General features: G+C 44.1%; 1 protein-coding gene across 6 annotated transcripts in view; it reads right to left on the bottom strand.

Moving 5' to 3' along the window:
- The window catches only part of npr3 (natriuretic peptide receptor 3), a 125,679-nt gene that overhangs the window by 31,912 nt on the left and 77,401 nt on the right, over positions 1–16,366 (bottom strand). For all 6 annotated transcript variants that reach the window (XM_068032516.1, XM_068032524.1, XM_068032533.1 and 3 more), the window contains exon 4: positions 3,561–3,696. In XM_068032516.1, coding sequence (XP_067888617.1) covers positions 3,561–3,696 — 136 coding nt within the window. The remainder of the gene's footprint in view (positions 1–3,560; positions 3,697–16,366) is intronic.

The following is a 16,366-nucleotide window of genomic DNA, read 5'->3' as shown; positions in this document are numbered from 1 at the left end:
TTCTCTCCAACGAAAACAACCTCAAGTCCCTCAGCCTTTCCTCGTAAGACCTTCCCTCCATACCAGGCAACATGCTAGTAAATCTCCTCTGCACCCTTTCCAAAGCTTCCACATCCTTCCTATAATGCGGTGACCAGAACTGCACGCAATACTCCAGGTGCGATCTCACCAGAGTTTTGTACAGCTGCAGCATGACCTCGTGGCTCTGAAACTCGATCCCCCTACTAATAAAAGCTAACACACCATATGCCTTCTTAACAGCCCTATTAACCTGGGTAGCAACTTTCAGGGATTTATGTACCTGGACACCAAGATCTCTCTGTTCATCTACACTACCAAGAATCTTCCCATTAGCCCAGTACTCTGCATTCCTGTTACTCCTTCCAAAGTGAATCACCTCACACTTTTCCGCATTAAACTCCATTTGCCATCTCTCAGCCCAGCTCTGCAGCCTATCTATGTCCCTCTGTACCCTACAACATCCTTCGGCACTATCCACAACTCCACCGACCTTTGTGTCATCCGCAAATTTACTAACCCACCCTTCTACACCCTCTTCCAGGTCATTTATAAAAATGACAAACAGCAGTGGCCCCAAAACAGATCCTTGCGGTACACCACTAGTAACTAAACTCCAGGATGAACATTTGCCATCAACCACCACCCTCTGTCTTCTTTCAGCTAGCTAATTTCTGATCCAAAGCTCTAAATCACCTTCAACCCCATACTTCCGTATTTTCTGCAATAGCCTACCGTGGGGAACCTTATCAAACGCCTTACTGAAATCCATATACACCACATCCACTGCTTTACCCTCATCCACCTGTTTGGTCACCTTCTCGAAAAACTCAATAAGGTTTGTGAGGCACAACCTACCCTTCACAAAACCGTGCTGACTATCGCAAATGAACTTATTCTTTTCAAGATGATTATAAATCCTGTCTCTTATAACCTTTTCCAACATTTTACCCACAACCGAAGTAAAGCTCACAGGTCTATAATTACCAGGGCTGTCTCTACTCCCCTTCTTGAACAAGGGGACAACATTTGCTATCCTCCAGTCTTCCGGCACTATTCCTGTCGACAATGACGACATAAAGATCAAGGACAAAGGCTCTGCAATCTCCTCCCTGGCTTCCCAGAGAATCCTAGGATAAATCCCATCTTGCCCAGGGGACTTATCTATTTTCACACTTTCCAAAATTGCTAACACCTCCTCCTTGTGAACCTCAATCCCATCTAGCCTAGTAGTCTGTATCTCAGTATTCTCCTCGACAACATTTTCTTACTCTACTGTAAATACTGACAAAAAATATTCATTTAACGCTTCCCCTATCTCCTCTGATTCCACACACAACTTCCCACTACTATCCTTGATTGGCCCTAATCTAACTCTAGTCATTCTTTTATTCCTGATATACCTATAGAAAGCCTTAGGGTTTTCCCTGATCCTATCCGCCAATTACTTCTCGTGTCCTCTCCTTGCTCTTCTTAGCTCTCCCTTTAGATCCTTCCTGGCTAGCTTGTAACTCTCAAGCGCCCTAACTGAGCCTTCACGTCTCATCCTAACATAAGCCTTCTTCTTCCTCTTGACAAGCGCTTCAACTTCTTTAGTAAACCACGGCTCCCTCGCTCGACAACTTCCTCCCTGCCTGACAGGTACATACTTATCAAGGACACGCAGTAGCTGCTCCTTGAATAAGCTCCACATTTCGATTGTGCCCATCCCCTGCAGTTTCCTTCCCCATCCTACGCATCCTAAATCTTGCCTAATCGCATCATAATTTCCTTTCCCCCAGCTATAATTCTTGCCCTGCGGTATATACCTGTCCCTGCCCATCGCTAAGGTAAACCTAACCGAATTGTGATCACTATCACCAAAGTGCTCACCTACATCTAAATCTAACACCTGGCCGGGTTCATTTCCCAGTACCAAATCCAATGTGGCATCACCCCTGGTTGGCCTTTCTACATACTGTGTCAGAAAACCCTCCTGCACACACTGGACAAAAACTGACCCATCTAAAGTACTCGAACCATAGTATTTCCAGTCAATATTTGGAAAGTTAAAGTCCCCCATAACAACTACCCTGTTGCTCTCGCCCCTGTCGAGAATCATCTTCGCTATCCTTTCCTCTACATCTCTGGAACTATTCGGAGGTCTATAGAAGACTCCCAACAGGGTGACCTCTCCTCTCCTGTTTCTAACCTCGGCCCATACTACCTCAGTAGAGGAGTCCTCAAACGTCCTTTTTGCCGCTGTAATACTCTCCTTGATTAACAATGCCACACAACCCCCCCCCCCCACTCTTTTACCATCTTCTCTGTTCTTACTGAAACATCTAAATCCCGGAACCTGCAACATCCATTCCTGCCCCTGCTCTACCCATGTCTCCGAAATGGCCACTACATCGAGATCCCAGGTACCAACCCATGCTGCAAGCTCACCCACCTTATTCCGGATGCTCCTGGCGTTGAAGTAGACACACTTTAAACCAAGTTCTTGCTTGCCAGTGCCCTCTTGCGTCCTTGTAACCTTATCCCTGACCTCACTACTCTCAACATCCTGTACACTGGAACTACAATTTAGGTTCCCATTCCCCTGCTGAATTAGTTTAAACCCCCCCGAAGAGCACTAGCAAATCTCCCCCCCAGGATATTGGTACCCCTCTGGTTCAGGTGAAGACCATCCTGTTTGTCGAGGTCCCAATTACCCCAGAAAGAGCCCCAATTATCCAGGAAACCAAAACCCTCCCTCCTACACCATCCCTGCAGCCACGTGTTCAACTCCTCTCTCTCCCTATTCCTCGCTTCGCTATCACGTGGCACGGGCAACAACCCAGAGATAACAACTCTGTTTGTTCTCGCTCTAAGCTTCCACCCTGGCTCCCTGAATTTCTGCCTTAAATCCCCATCTCTCTTCCTACCTATGTCGTTGGTGCCTCTGTGGTCCACGACTTGGGGCTGCTCCCCCTCCCCCTTAAGGATCCCAAAAACACGATCCGAGACATCACGAACCCTGGCACCTGGGAGGCAACACACCAACCATGAGTCTCTCTCGTTCCCACAGAACCTCCTATCTGTTCCCCTAACTATGGAGTCCCCAATGACTAATGCTCTGCTCCTCTTCCCCCTTCCCTTCTGAGCAACAGGGACAGACTCTGTGCCTGAGACCTGTACCCCATTGTTTACCCCTGGTAAGTCGTCCCCCGCAACAGTATCCAACACATTCCTTGGAAAAGCAGAATAGCAGAAAAAATGCACATTCTCGAATGAAAATCTGAACAGATTTGAATTGGCCTGATTTAATTTGATTCAGAAATTATTCCGATGCTCATTATTACTGAACCAAATTCAAACCATTTTAGTTCTGATTTCTATAGAGCTCACTGTTAGGATATTTGCCTTAAATTACATATTTCACTGACAGATCATGAAGTGGTTTCTACCAAGGTTTGTATTCAGAGATGTTTTGCTTTAAAAAACAGAATGTGATGGCTTTAGAATCACGTATCACTTTACATTGAGATAGAAGTTCTTATAATTGGGTATTACATTACCTTCGAAGGTTGTATTCCACATCTTCTGTACAATTTTTGATCCATTGGTTTTGCTGTATCCTCGCTTCAGGACTTCTTGGAGTGCTTTTGCATAAAGCAAAATGGCATCATGGAACCCCTCAACAAACATGTTCACCTGCAGAAGACACAATCAGTTTCAGCAAATAGAATAGTGGGAAATAAATGCAGGCTTTATGAGATTGAATAAAATAAACATTTGCAAATGAAAGTTCAGAGTTCTGTCCTGTCTTCTGAACCATTTTAAAGCTGGATTCGTTGTGTTACAGTTGTTCCTGAAATAGGTTTGATCACAATATAATACATCAAAAGTTACCCTTGTCAGCTTTTATTTTGTCTTTCACTGTTTAATGGCCAAGAACTTTATTTCAAGAATTTGTACACTGCAGTAAAGTTAGATGCCACTCAGCAGTTTCGAATACTTGAATCATTACTTTTCCCAATTTAATAGGGTCAATTTAATTCCCCTCGCCAGCTCATTAGTTTACAGTGCGATGTGAGTGCTGCCCCTGCTATACTTGTCTGAAGATGAAGGCCTAAGCCTTGCAGGAAATTCGGACGGACCTCAACTACATAATAGTGGTGAATGGTGGACGGCAATCAAGCATCATGATTCAGCTCATCGGTCTCAGCTTTCTCCTAATTGTCCACTTCGGATACTGAGCCAGCCCACAAGGAGATTCTTGAGTTGGGTGGAGGGGTGGGTGCATAATGGTAGTGGGGTATGTATGGGCTGGCAGTGACTTGCTGTGCTGCTGTGGAGTTGGAAACAGCTTACCTGTTCATCAGTGGACACCTGAGATTGCTTAAAAGATCATTGGCTATGTCCAGTGTATTCCCAGAAAAAGTGATTACAGCATGTAGAGCAGGGCCTCACGTCCTTTAAAAAGTACCTGGATGAGCACTTGGCACATCATAACATTCAAGGCTATGGGTCAAGTGCTGGCAAATGGGATTAGGTAGACAGGTCAGGTGTCTTTAATGCATCGGTGCAGACTCGATGGGCCAAAGGGCCTCTTCTGCACTGTATTATTCTGTGATTCTGTGATGTATGGCTCAGTTCTTGCTGAATTTGGGAAAGAGATCCTAAACCAGGTGTTAGACTCCAATTATCAAATTCAAGCAGCCTGGCACCTGTTTCAGGCAGGCAACACAAGCTCTGGGAAGTAACTAGCTACAGATTTGGCAAAGGTCACACTTCTGGGAAGGAGTGGAAGAAGTATATGGGAGGTCGCGCCGTGAAATTGCTCCTCCCAATGCCTATTTTCTCCCCGAGTATGATGAGAACCAAATTCTCTCCCAGCATGTATTATTATAATTCAACAAATAGGAGAGGGTTTACATCTTGATAAACATCAGCTAACGGGAGTAAAGGTGTTGCCTTGAGTAAAGCTGCCTGCAGCTGAGATGAATCTGTTAACCTCGCCTCTCCCTTTAAGATCACAGTCTATTGCCTGTGAGGATGTTTTTTCCTCTTGTCACTGGAATAGTAATCCAGAGGGCTAGGCTAATGCTCTGGGGACATGGGTTCGAATCCCACCAAGCAGATGGTAAAATTTGATACAATTAATAAAAATCTGGAATTAAAAACTAGTCTAATGGTGACCATGAAATCATTGTCGATTGTTGTAAAAACCCATCAGGTTCACTAATGTCCTTTCGGGAAGGAAATCAGCTGTCCTTATCTGGTCGACCTACATGTGACTGTAGACCCACAGCAATGTGGTTGATTCATAACTGCCCTCTGAAATGGCCTAACAAGCCACTGCAAAGTCTAAGAAAAGGAATGAAACCAGACGGGCCACCCGGCATCAACCTAGGCACTGGAATAAGATCGCCGTTCCTTCACTGTCGCTGGGTCAAAATCCTGCAACTCCCCTCCTAACAGCACTGTAGTTGTACCTACCCCACACGGACAGCAGCGGTTCAAGAAAGCAGCTCAACACCACCTTCTCAAGGGAAATTAGGGATGGGCAATAAATGCTGGTCTAGCCAGCGACACCAACATCCCATGGATGAATAAAAAATAAATCCCACTCTTAATGAATAATGTATAATTTGCATTATGTTGGGCACTTAAATAATTTCATTGCATGTCTTGGTAAATAATCATAGGTAAAATTTACAAGTAGAATCTCCCATCACATGGTGGAAGATATAGAGGGCTAAATTTTGTGGAGCCAGTGAGAGTCCTGACGTTGGGCCTAAAAGGCGAAGGGAACCTCGCCTCGGTCCTTTGGAGGTCCCCCACCCCGGCTCTATTTAATGGCATTCAGGCAATTAAATAAATAATAAGAGGGCCAGCAGCTTAGTGGTATCATCAGTGCCACTGGAATTGGTGGCCACAGGCAGTACAACAAAAGGCCCGGAACCAGGCCCATTGCTGAAGCCCCGGGCCCCAGCTAAGTGTGGCGGGGTCACCAAGGCCAGTCCAGCAGGCCCCGGTGAGGGTGGTAGGGTGGTTGTTGAGGGCGGGGGGGGGGGGCCTTTGCCGCCGGGGGCCTTCCATGGACCACAGATTGCCCATGGAGGAGGCCACCACTCTCCCAAGCCCACAGGGAGGCCACCTGGTTTTACTGGGCGACCTCCCCAAGTGGTGGAGGCCCACCCCTATCACTGGGAGAATACCAGCAGTGTCAGGAAGAGGCCTTTAAGTGGCTATTAATCGAATGGCGATGGGAAGGTGATGGGCACTCCATCCACCACCTTCCGTTGCTATTTTATGGGCCCCTCATCTCAGTTCTAGTCCCGAGGGGATTCACAAAATTCTGGCAAGAGACTCTAGAAAAGGTTTAGAGCTGGGCAGTGTGTACCCTATACAAGTTGCACTGCAGTGACTTGCCACGTCTCCTTCGACAGCACTTTCCAAACCTGCGACCTCTACCACCTAGAAGGACAAGGGCAGCAGATGGGCTGAAAAAACCACCACCTGCAAGCTCCCCTCCAAACCACATACCATCCTGACTTGGAACTATTTCACCTTTCCTTCACTGTCAATGGGTCAAAAACATGCAAATCCCTTCCTAATAGCACTGTGGGTGTACCTACACCACATGGACTGCAGCGGTTCAAGAAGGCAGCTCATCACCACCTTCTCAACAGCAATGTGGTCGACTCTTAACTGCCATCTGAAATGGCCTAGCAAGCCCCTCAGTTGACAAGGGCAATTAGGGATGGGCAACAAATGCTGGCCTTGCCAGCGATCCTCACATCCCATGAAAGAACAAAAAAACAGATAAATACCTAGGAGGACATTTTAACCTAAACCATCCTTTGGGAAACTGACGAGATCAAAGTTTCCTCTCATTTCACAAGTGGTCCGAATTAATTTTCCATGAACTTCAATGACTTTGATAGGGCAGCGATTGCCATGTTTGGATAAAAATGTGCATCATGCGTGTTGACTAGTTTCATTGGCGATAAAGCTGAAGTAACCCTTAACTGGTAAATTTGATTATTTTTGTGGGGCCAGGAGCAGCCGGAACATAACTTCAGGTTCCACAGAATTAACCAGGTCGCTGCCCCTCCCTGCGATCATGACTCCCCTCTGCCCTTGGACTTACCTAGTTGCCGACACTGCAATCTTTGACCCACCGATACTACGTAGGCCTGGATCCAGCATTCTGTATCAGGATGCCCATTTGGCACCCTTAGCTCATGAGATCTATCTAAATGAGAACCGGGCCTTAAAAGGCTGTGGCCCCTTTGCTGCGAGAATGGGCAGGTCACCATGTACTCTGTCGGTTGGCTGCCAAAAAGTTAGAATCAACCCTAGTCTCCAGTGGCAGTGATTAAATTGCATGATCCTCTTTTTATAAATGGCATTAAATTGCCTCTATAAAGTAGAATATTACTACTCATTTTACCACCATGAATGATACATTGGGACGGTCGGTTAGCTCAGCTGGCTACTGTGTGGTGTAGAATAACATCAACAGTGTGACTTCAAACCCTGTATCAGCTGCAGTAGTTCTTGGGGCCTGCCTCCTCACCTTGCCCCATCGTGATATCATGGCAAATATTGTGATATCATGGCAAATGCCATGATTGGCAACCCTCAGGCAATGAGCAGGCTACATAGAGAGAGAAAATTATATATTAAAATCATGATAAATTGGATATGTGAGTCCAAAGGTCAAATTTAACCTTGTACCCTTGGCAGTAACTGGGCGGGTGAATTGCCCATGGGATCTCACCAAGGTCCTGCAAGTTCTGATTTTACCTTCTTCTTCTGACTAGGCATGATGGATGCCTGCTGGAAACTGTAGGGTAAAGGCCTGCTCAGGTCAGGAGGAAAAAACCTGACCCGAACCCGACAGAACCACATCAGACCCGAGCCCGACCAGGCCTGAGTCCTTCCATTTTTTTCCCACATCCGACCTGAGCCCGACCTGACCACCAGAATGTTCACTTTACCTACCTTCCGATTCCGAATCCGTTTTTCACTTTTTAGATTCCTGCTTTACCGGTTGAAATACTTGCTGCAAGTTTATCCAGTGAGCAACTGAGATGCAGAGACCAGGAAGGTCCTGAGTGATTAATTATTATAAAATATACAGTATTTATATAAAAAATATAAAATGATCACTGTCAGGACTCTAGTCTAGTACTGTACTGTATGTTGTAGACAGTAAGTATTTCGACCTGTACAGCAGGAGTCTAGGTAATGTATTTTTTGAGCCTTCGGGCAATTGCTGTGTTTATTTTAAGCAATACTGGTACAGTGTGGCACATCCTGTCTGGGCACAACTCCATGGGTTTAACTCGTGACCAAACAATTACTGACTTCGTGGCTCTAATCTTTGTCTTTTTAAACAACCTTTCAAGTCCAATTAATACTGTGTATGTCCGACCTGGACCCGGCCCGACCCGGACCCGGTCCGACCCGACACGAGTGCCAGACCCGGAAGAGCAACCCGACCCGAACCTGGCACATGTCGTCAGGTCCCATTGGGTTCGGGTCAGGTAGCTGGCCTTTACTGTAGGGGTCCTTCTTAATATATTTCAATCTGGCTCGAATAATGTCATCAGGGCTCGACTGTTGTTTTAACCAGCAGGCCATGCTTGTAGAAGAGAAGCTGGGGTCAAAAGAACCCCAAACAGGCAAGTCTTTTGACCTGTTTTAACTGTGGGACCAGGAGGAGCAGCAATTCTGTGGACCCCACAAGGAAGGTTTAGGCCTTCCGGGCTCCAGGTTTCCCCCACTACCGATTGCAAGGGCTTACCCAACCCTCTCCCGACAACATGCCATTCCTTCAGTCCTCGATGGTGGCCTCATGCCCCAGACATTGTGCTTACACCTGGCTGCCGTTTTCGGGTTGCAGACTGACTTGGGTATACAGATAAGGCCCGGGAGTTAAAGGGAGTAATTGTAACCTAACTCGCCTGATGGAAAGTGATGCGGTCAGATCAGTTGCCCATTTAAAACTAATTTGAAGTCAATGGAAATCAACATTGGGCAGTGTGTAAAAGAAGTGATTGATCTGCTCACTTCCCCAACAGGAAAGTTAGGTTAAAATTACCCCCAAAATCTCCCGGGCCTCATGCGCCCCCAATATCAGGAATGTTTGCCACCCACTTGACCCCTGCCTAAATGTTTCTCATCCCAGGTTAAAACAATTTCTGAATTTCAACTGTCGAATAGAAAATCTGATCCTCCCCTTTAAATAAATTAATGACTGTATTAAAGTAACACAGAGAAACATTTGACATGGCAGGAAATTATCAGTAGGGTTCCTTTGTAAATTGGTAATGCTCCCTTTTTCCCCCCATGAAAGAATAAAAAAGAGTATAATGAATTTACAAAGGAACAGCATTGATAATTTCCAGTTGTATGCCTCATATTAATATATCATATAAGCAGCTATGTTGTAATATTAGGATCAATTTCTAAATTTAGTATATGTTACCTATGCTATTGTGATGGTACATATTATCCTATCATCTATTCCTAAAATGTAAACAATCTTTTAACATATTGGGTTTTTTGCATGAGATCAATAAGTCAGTCTTTCTCAGTCTTTTAGACAACTATTGTACACAGGATCTTATAATCAATGCTTTGAAGATTTTCTTTCAAGCATCAAAGCTCTTTTTAAACACTGCTTATTCAGACCTCAACGGGACTATTTGATGCCTTTCTAATTTACTTAGCGGAATCACTGAGGCAGCTAAAAACTGCAGAATGAGTTAAGACAAAAGCAGGCAGATGAAATTTAACACAACAGTGCTACATATAGGAAGGAAAACAGGCAGCATGCATACTCCATGAAAGGTGTTGAAATAGCTAGAGGGTGAAGCTGGAAGAGATCAATGCTAAACCGTGCCCTAAAAGTCAATGGAATGCTAAATTACCTAACTAAAGCAGTAGAACATAAGTCAGGGATGTAATGATCAGTCTGTGCAGTGCTCTGATCAGATCACACCTTGAAATATTGAACCCAGCTTGAGTCATCAAGAAACAAGGGAGACTAAGGGCAAGAGATAATCAATAAGGCTGGTGAAATGTTGGCCTTTATCTCAAGAGGGATTAAATATAAAAGTGAGGAATGACATTTTAGTTGTGCAGAGCCTTGGTCAGACTACATCTGGATAACTGTGTTCAGTTTTAGGCACAGAACTTCTGGAACGATATATTAGACTTGGGAAGGGTATTGCACAAATTCACCAGAATGATACCGGGACTTAAGGGTTCTATTATGAGGACAAGTTGCATGAAGTTTGTTTGTATTTCCTCGAGTTTACAAGACTGTGTGGTGATCTAATTTGCAGTCTTTAAAATGATAAAGGTGATCGATATATGTTATTTTCTCCGGTGGGAAGTCCAGAACATGAGGCATAATCTTTAATTAGATCATATAGGAGTGAAATCAGGAAATACTTTCTCACACCAAGATTAGTGGAAATCTGGAACTTGCTCCCTCAAAAGGCAATGGATGCTGGGTTAATTTAAATTTTCAAGATGAGATAGATAGATTTTTGTTAGGTAAGGGTATCAAGGGATATCAAAGAATGTAGTTGAGGTACAGATCAGTCATAATCTAGGTGAATAGTGGAACAGGGTCGGGTGGCTGAATGGCCTTCTCCAATTCCTACATTCCTATCCATCACTGGAGACTGTGCAGGTAAAAGTCACAAGGCTGACCCCTAGTGTCAGTGGTCTGAGCTATGAGGAAAGATGAGCGTAGCTCTGGCTTTTCAATCTGGAAAGGAGATGCCTGACAGATGACCTTATGGAAGCATATAAGACTTAAAAGGCTATAAAAAAGTTAACCCAAAATATTATGTTAAGTTAAACTGTGGGAATAGAGCAAGGGAGAACATTTTCAAACCAGTAAAGGTTAACGTTTGGACTGTTAAAAGGACTTTTTTTCTTATGTGATAATCAGACAGTCATGGCAAAAATCTTTAGAATAATTTAATAATTATACCATACAATGGGAGGAGTAAGGAATTAGGATCTCCCTGGACTGATCAATTACAATGGTACGAATAGCCTTTCTCATCCTTAATTATCTTCTGATCTTATGATGTATACCTAAGGGGGAGTGAAAAGTGGAGAAAAACATTCTTGATCTCCTACAAGGGTTCCTTCTTTCACTTTGTCATGAAATTTCATTGCCAGTTTTCACGGAGAAGTTTGTAAACTGAACTAAGTTGGCCCACTTCTCAGATGCAGCATATATGGAGGCAAAAGATGTTAAAGAAGGAACGCCAATGAGAAAACAAGGTACTTTTAGCCTTAGAAACAGTAAATTAAGAACATAAGAAATAGGAACAGGAGTAGACCACATACCCTATCAAGCCTGCCCCGCCATTCAATATGGTCATGGCTGACCTTGGACTTCGACTCCACTTTCCTGGCCGCTCCCCAAATCCCTTGTTTCCCAGAGAGACCAAAAATCTGTCTATCCCAGCCTTAAATATATTCAACGATGGAGCATCCATAACTCTCTGGGGTAGAAAATTCCAAAGATTCACAACCCTCAACTTCAGCCATCTATTGCTAAAATAAATTATTTAAAAAGAAATCAATTGACAATAAGAGACATGTCAGAAGCAAGGCAGTCAGGATTATGGCTCATGCGAGTATCATTTCAATGACATCTACCCTTAAAACACCAGTCAAAAACCGGAGAGGATCAATAACATGTTGAAAAGGAAGCACAGAGCTTAGTCTGAAAATACAGAGTAACAAAGAATCCAAGAATTATTTTAATGGCATTGAGGCAGGTTTTTTTTTTAAATTGGTGAAGTCAGGCTATTTTCCAATGTTTTTATAATATAGCCTGAGAAAATGCATTCTGTTTTAAGTAAAAGTCTCTCAATCTTGGAAATCGATTGAATAGTTGTAATTCCCTGGTTGCTTGTAATGCCAATTCTAATCACAAATCGCATAGAAGAATGGCCAGCATGGAAGCCACTGTACAATAAGTCTGGGTCTTAGCAATTATGTCTAATGTCTACAAAGATATTTTGCACATTCCTTTGACATGGTCTCCACATTTGTGCAATTTCATGCCAAATCCAACTGAGGCCTCTTTGGTATTATCTGACAGAAGAAAATACATAACTTTTAATTTTTACCGCTTTCTACAATATTGTGTTTTTCTTTAGCTTGTGTCTATCAAGTAAGAAGAAAAATATAGAAGTGTGTAATCAAGTAATAGGAGGGTAGAAATTTGTTTTGGTCGGTGGCGATATTCGATTGGCAGCTGGTTATACGCAGCGCCTTATCGCCAGTTCCACCGCAGTCAATGCAATGCAGCGGGCAACTGAACCAATATCGCTCATGTTGCGCCACTGCATGAGAAAATTTATAAGTCATAATCTTGTGCAAATACAACCTTTGTCCTCTTAGTTCCTCCTCAACACCTTATTCCATTTAGCTGAGCAGTGACAAGCCAGGACTACTCCCGATGCTAGGGATTCAAAACCAATGTTGTTTCATACCAGTCAACAGGAGAGAATTTTATCATGAGATGGGGCAGGTGGAAATTTAGTTCCTCTCTCTGAGGCCTAATTAATATCGGATTTAGCTACATGGGTAGTAACTGAAAGTTATCATTCCAAAGTCTGATGATGCATGGGGATAGGGAATTTCAACCTCGGCCCAAAACAGACACAAAGTTGGGCCTTGTTTGAATTTGATCGGCGAGCTGTGGATGTTAAATGGGTACTCCACTGTAGCTCTGCAATTTCTGATGTTGGAAAATCTGCTGGCTTGGAGCTGGCTATCAGGGAGAACCTGTTGGGAGGTGAGCGGATACCTTGAGTGGGGGGCTGAGGGCTTGGTGGGTGGTGAGAATAGGTTGGTAGCAGGCCAGTAGGTGCTTCTCCTGGCCCCACTAAAGTTAAAATAAACTTGCTTTTACCTGAGCAGTTTTAAGGGCTGTTGGTTAGGCTGCTCATCGCATGCTATTATTGGAACTAGCATGCACAACTAGCATCTGTACATTAAGGCCGGGATTTTATGCTGGGGGATCTTGGCATCCAAAAAAAGCGACACGAGAACCTCACGTCGCCTCTTCTTCCGGAAGGCCTGCTTAATGTAGTGCTAATCAGGCAATTAAATGGACAGCGGCAGGCCTTCCACGGGATCAAGGACCCTGGCACTGGAAGTCCCACCCTTGGAGAGCTGCTGGCGGCCAATCAGAGGACTGTAGCTCTTCCACTGAGCAGTGCCACATTGGAGGCAGTGGCTGCTGCCGGAGGAAAACCTACCTGAGGTGCAGGAACAGTGTTGGACACAAGCCACAGATAGGTCAGGGCAGGAGGGGTCTTGCAGGGTGGGGGTCGTGGGTGAGGGTGCTGTAGGGGAGTCGGTAGCAAGGGCAGAGGGGCGGCTCTCAGCCCCCCCATCCCTTCTTGATGCCAGGTCCCTCGTTCAGGAACTGTGCCTTTTAATGAGAGGGACACCTCCTGCCGGAGCCAGAAAGCGGCCCGCATGGTTTTTCGTGTGGCGACAGGGCCGCCCGCTGCATGGCTAATTGCGGCGACTGGATTGGGGATTAATTACCCAGTTAAGGGCCTCAATTGACAGCAGAGTGGGAAGGCCTGTGCCCTGGACTATATTTTGGAAGATGTGGGAAGGTAGTGGGAACTCTCCCTGCCACTATCCCACCCGATTTTATGCTCTCCCCACCTCCAAACCTGCTGCAGGGACAGCATACAATTCCCCCCTAAAACTGCAATTGTTTTTCTTTTTTTCAAAACTGGGCAAAAAATGACCAGTGGTTAAATATGAAAGTAAATACATTTAGTGTTGTCGCTAAAATGATAGCACTGACAATACGCAGAGACAGGTGAGCATTGTTAGAATAGAATTGTAATATGTCTTGTTTATATAGTAAGTATTGATTGTGGTGATCTGGCAAGTGTTCATGTTCATTCCAATGGCCAACTTGCTTTGGATAAGCCAGTTTCTAAATTGGGTGAACTGAGAATAATGAATTCTTGACTTATAGGAAATACTGCAACAATGCAGAGAAAATTCTGTTGTTATTTCATACAGGTTTGAAATAGTTAAAACAAAAGCCATATTGCTTTACCTAATTTCAGATTGAAGGTTAATGAGCCCAGATTGATAGCTCCGGAAATTAGTCAGGGTACTGGAATTTTGTGCCAGCTGCAAATTGAATTAACAAGTACTCGAATGATGGGTAAACATCTGCTCACTGGTATGCTACACATTCATTCCTACTATTGTGTTGTTGATCATAGATGTTTGATAATGATGATTCAAAGATCTTTGAACTGAACAAGTACCAGAACATTATCCTATAATCTTTAATTCTGCCAAAGATTCAGGGCCTAATAATCTTTAAGGTTAATGGTGGACTCCATGGGAGCCAGGTGCAGGAAGTCTGATGGAGATGGGAATTTTTAGATGACTGCAGCCGATACCTAATAGGGTCTGGCACAGGTAGAACTTCTCTCCAAAAATGACCTATGACCAGAAACAGCATGGAAAGGATTTACAAAACTCACAACATCATCAGCCCCAGTCTCTTTAACATGCAGTAACCTAGACATAGGGATGAAAAGGAAGTGATAAAGGGGGTCAGTTGGGCAGAAAGTTAAATATTTTCTGAGCTGGTGGTGCCAAAATGGTTCAATGAATCACTCGCCAGCACTGCTTGTCCTACACCTTCTCCTGCAGTTGGTTTCCAGTATGCACTGTTACTGGCCCAGATTCCCACCCAACATATGCCCTGGCTCCAGATACTCCAGCATTATCAGGAGCAGAGATCAGTGGTGCCTGCTCCTCCACACTTTTGCCAGCAGATATCCATGGACAAGTCATGTGTCACATCACTCACATGCAACATTCCATCTGGGACTTCTACCCAGATACAAATCTTCTTCACCCAAAAGTTGTTGCTTGTCAGAAATACATCTTGACAAATATATTGTAAAAAGGGTATGTTAACACTTTATGGTCAGATTCTAATTTCATTGGACGTGAATTTTCACAAGGTTCTCCCAATCTCACACCACCGCTTCATTGAATTGTCTGCAGAAACCCTGGAGAAATGGTGTAAATGTAGCCATTTTTGGCAGCTTATGCCATCACCCACCATAGAACCCCTGTAAAAATTACAAATGAACCTGTCAATAAATGTGATCAAATGTTGGCATTGTATTTTACCATGTTTTGGGTCAGAGGCGCATATTAAGCATGTCATATATTCTACAATGATCAATGTAACATGACTAAAGACCAACATAACCAATATGTAGCATGTTTACAGGTGCAGATTTTGGATTGTACAAGAATTAATCTGCTTAAGAATCTGCATTTCTTACCATGACTACAAGAAAAATTTGTTTCCCACATTCTACCCACCATAAAAATGAGGTAATCCAAAACTTTGCTGCCACCAAGTCCCGTTCCGCTATCACTCCTGAGCTCATTGACCTACATTGGCTCCCAGTCAAGCAACGTCTGGATTTCAAAAATCTCATCCTTGTTTTCAAATCCCTCCATGGCCTTGCCCTTCCCTACCTCTGCAATCTCCTCCAGCCCCAAAACCCTCAAAGATATCTGCGGTCATTGAATTCTAGCCTCTTGCACATCCCCAATTTTAATCGCTCCACTGGTGGCCGCGCCTTCAGTTGCCTAAGCTGTAAGCTCTGGCATACCCTCCCTACACCTCTCTACCTTCTTTCCTCCTTTAAGACACTCTTTAAATCCTACCTGATTGACCAAGCCTTTGGACATCTGCACAAGTATCTCCTTATGTGGCTCGTGTCATATTTTGTTTTATAATGTTCCTTTGAAGCATCTTGGGACATTTTATTACTATTACGGTCAAGTGAGGAGGGGTTGAAGGGCTTTTCCCTCTCCTTTCTTTGACCACAACAAGTTTAATTCTTTCTTAAAGTGGATGTACTGGCCAATTCAGTAGGTGTTTGTTACTTACTTGTTTTGATCATAACAATCGGACAAGTTCTCTTGAGTTTGTACCTATTAAAATAAACAACGTGCCAACTCTCACACACAGTGGAGGTTTACACACACACTAATAGGTTACAGAGTGGGGAAAGGTAGATTGGTATACAGTCTGTGGAGTTTGGTGATTCGGCTGGCTTCTAGCTCAATTCGGTGGTCCTGAGGCTTTTAGTTTGAAGAGGTAGATGACTGGTTCGGTGAGATGCTTGGAGATAGCAAAGAGATGATTTCCTCTAATGGGGTTTGTGATTGTAGCTGGAGTATGCAAAGGTGGTCAGTCAACAGGCAGGATTTGAAATCTTTCAAGCTGGCATGGAGAGAGAGAGAGAGAGAG

Source organism: Heterodontus francisci, chromosome 1 (genome assembly GCF_036365525.1).
Source record: "Heterodontus francisci isolate sHetFra1 chromosome 1, sHetFra1.hap1, whole genome shotgun sequence".
Lineage (NCBI taxonomy): Eukaryota > Metazoa > Chordata > Chondrichthyes > Heterodontiformes > Heterodontidae > Heterodontus > Heterodontus francisci.
This window is presented reverse-complemented; position numbering and strand designations above follow the sequence as displayed.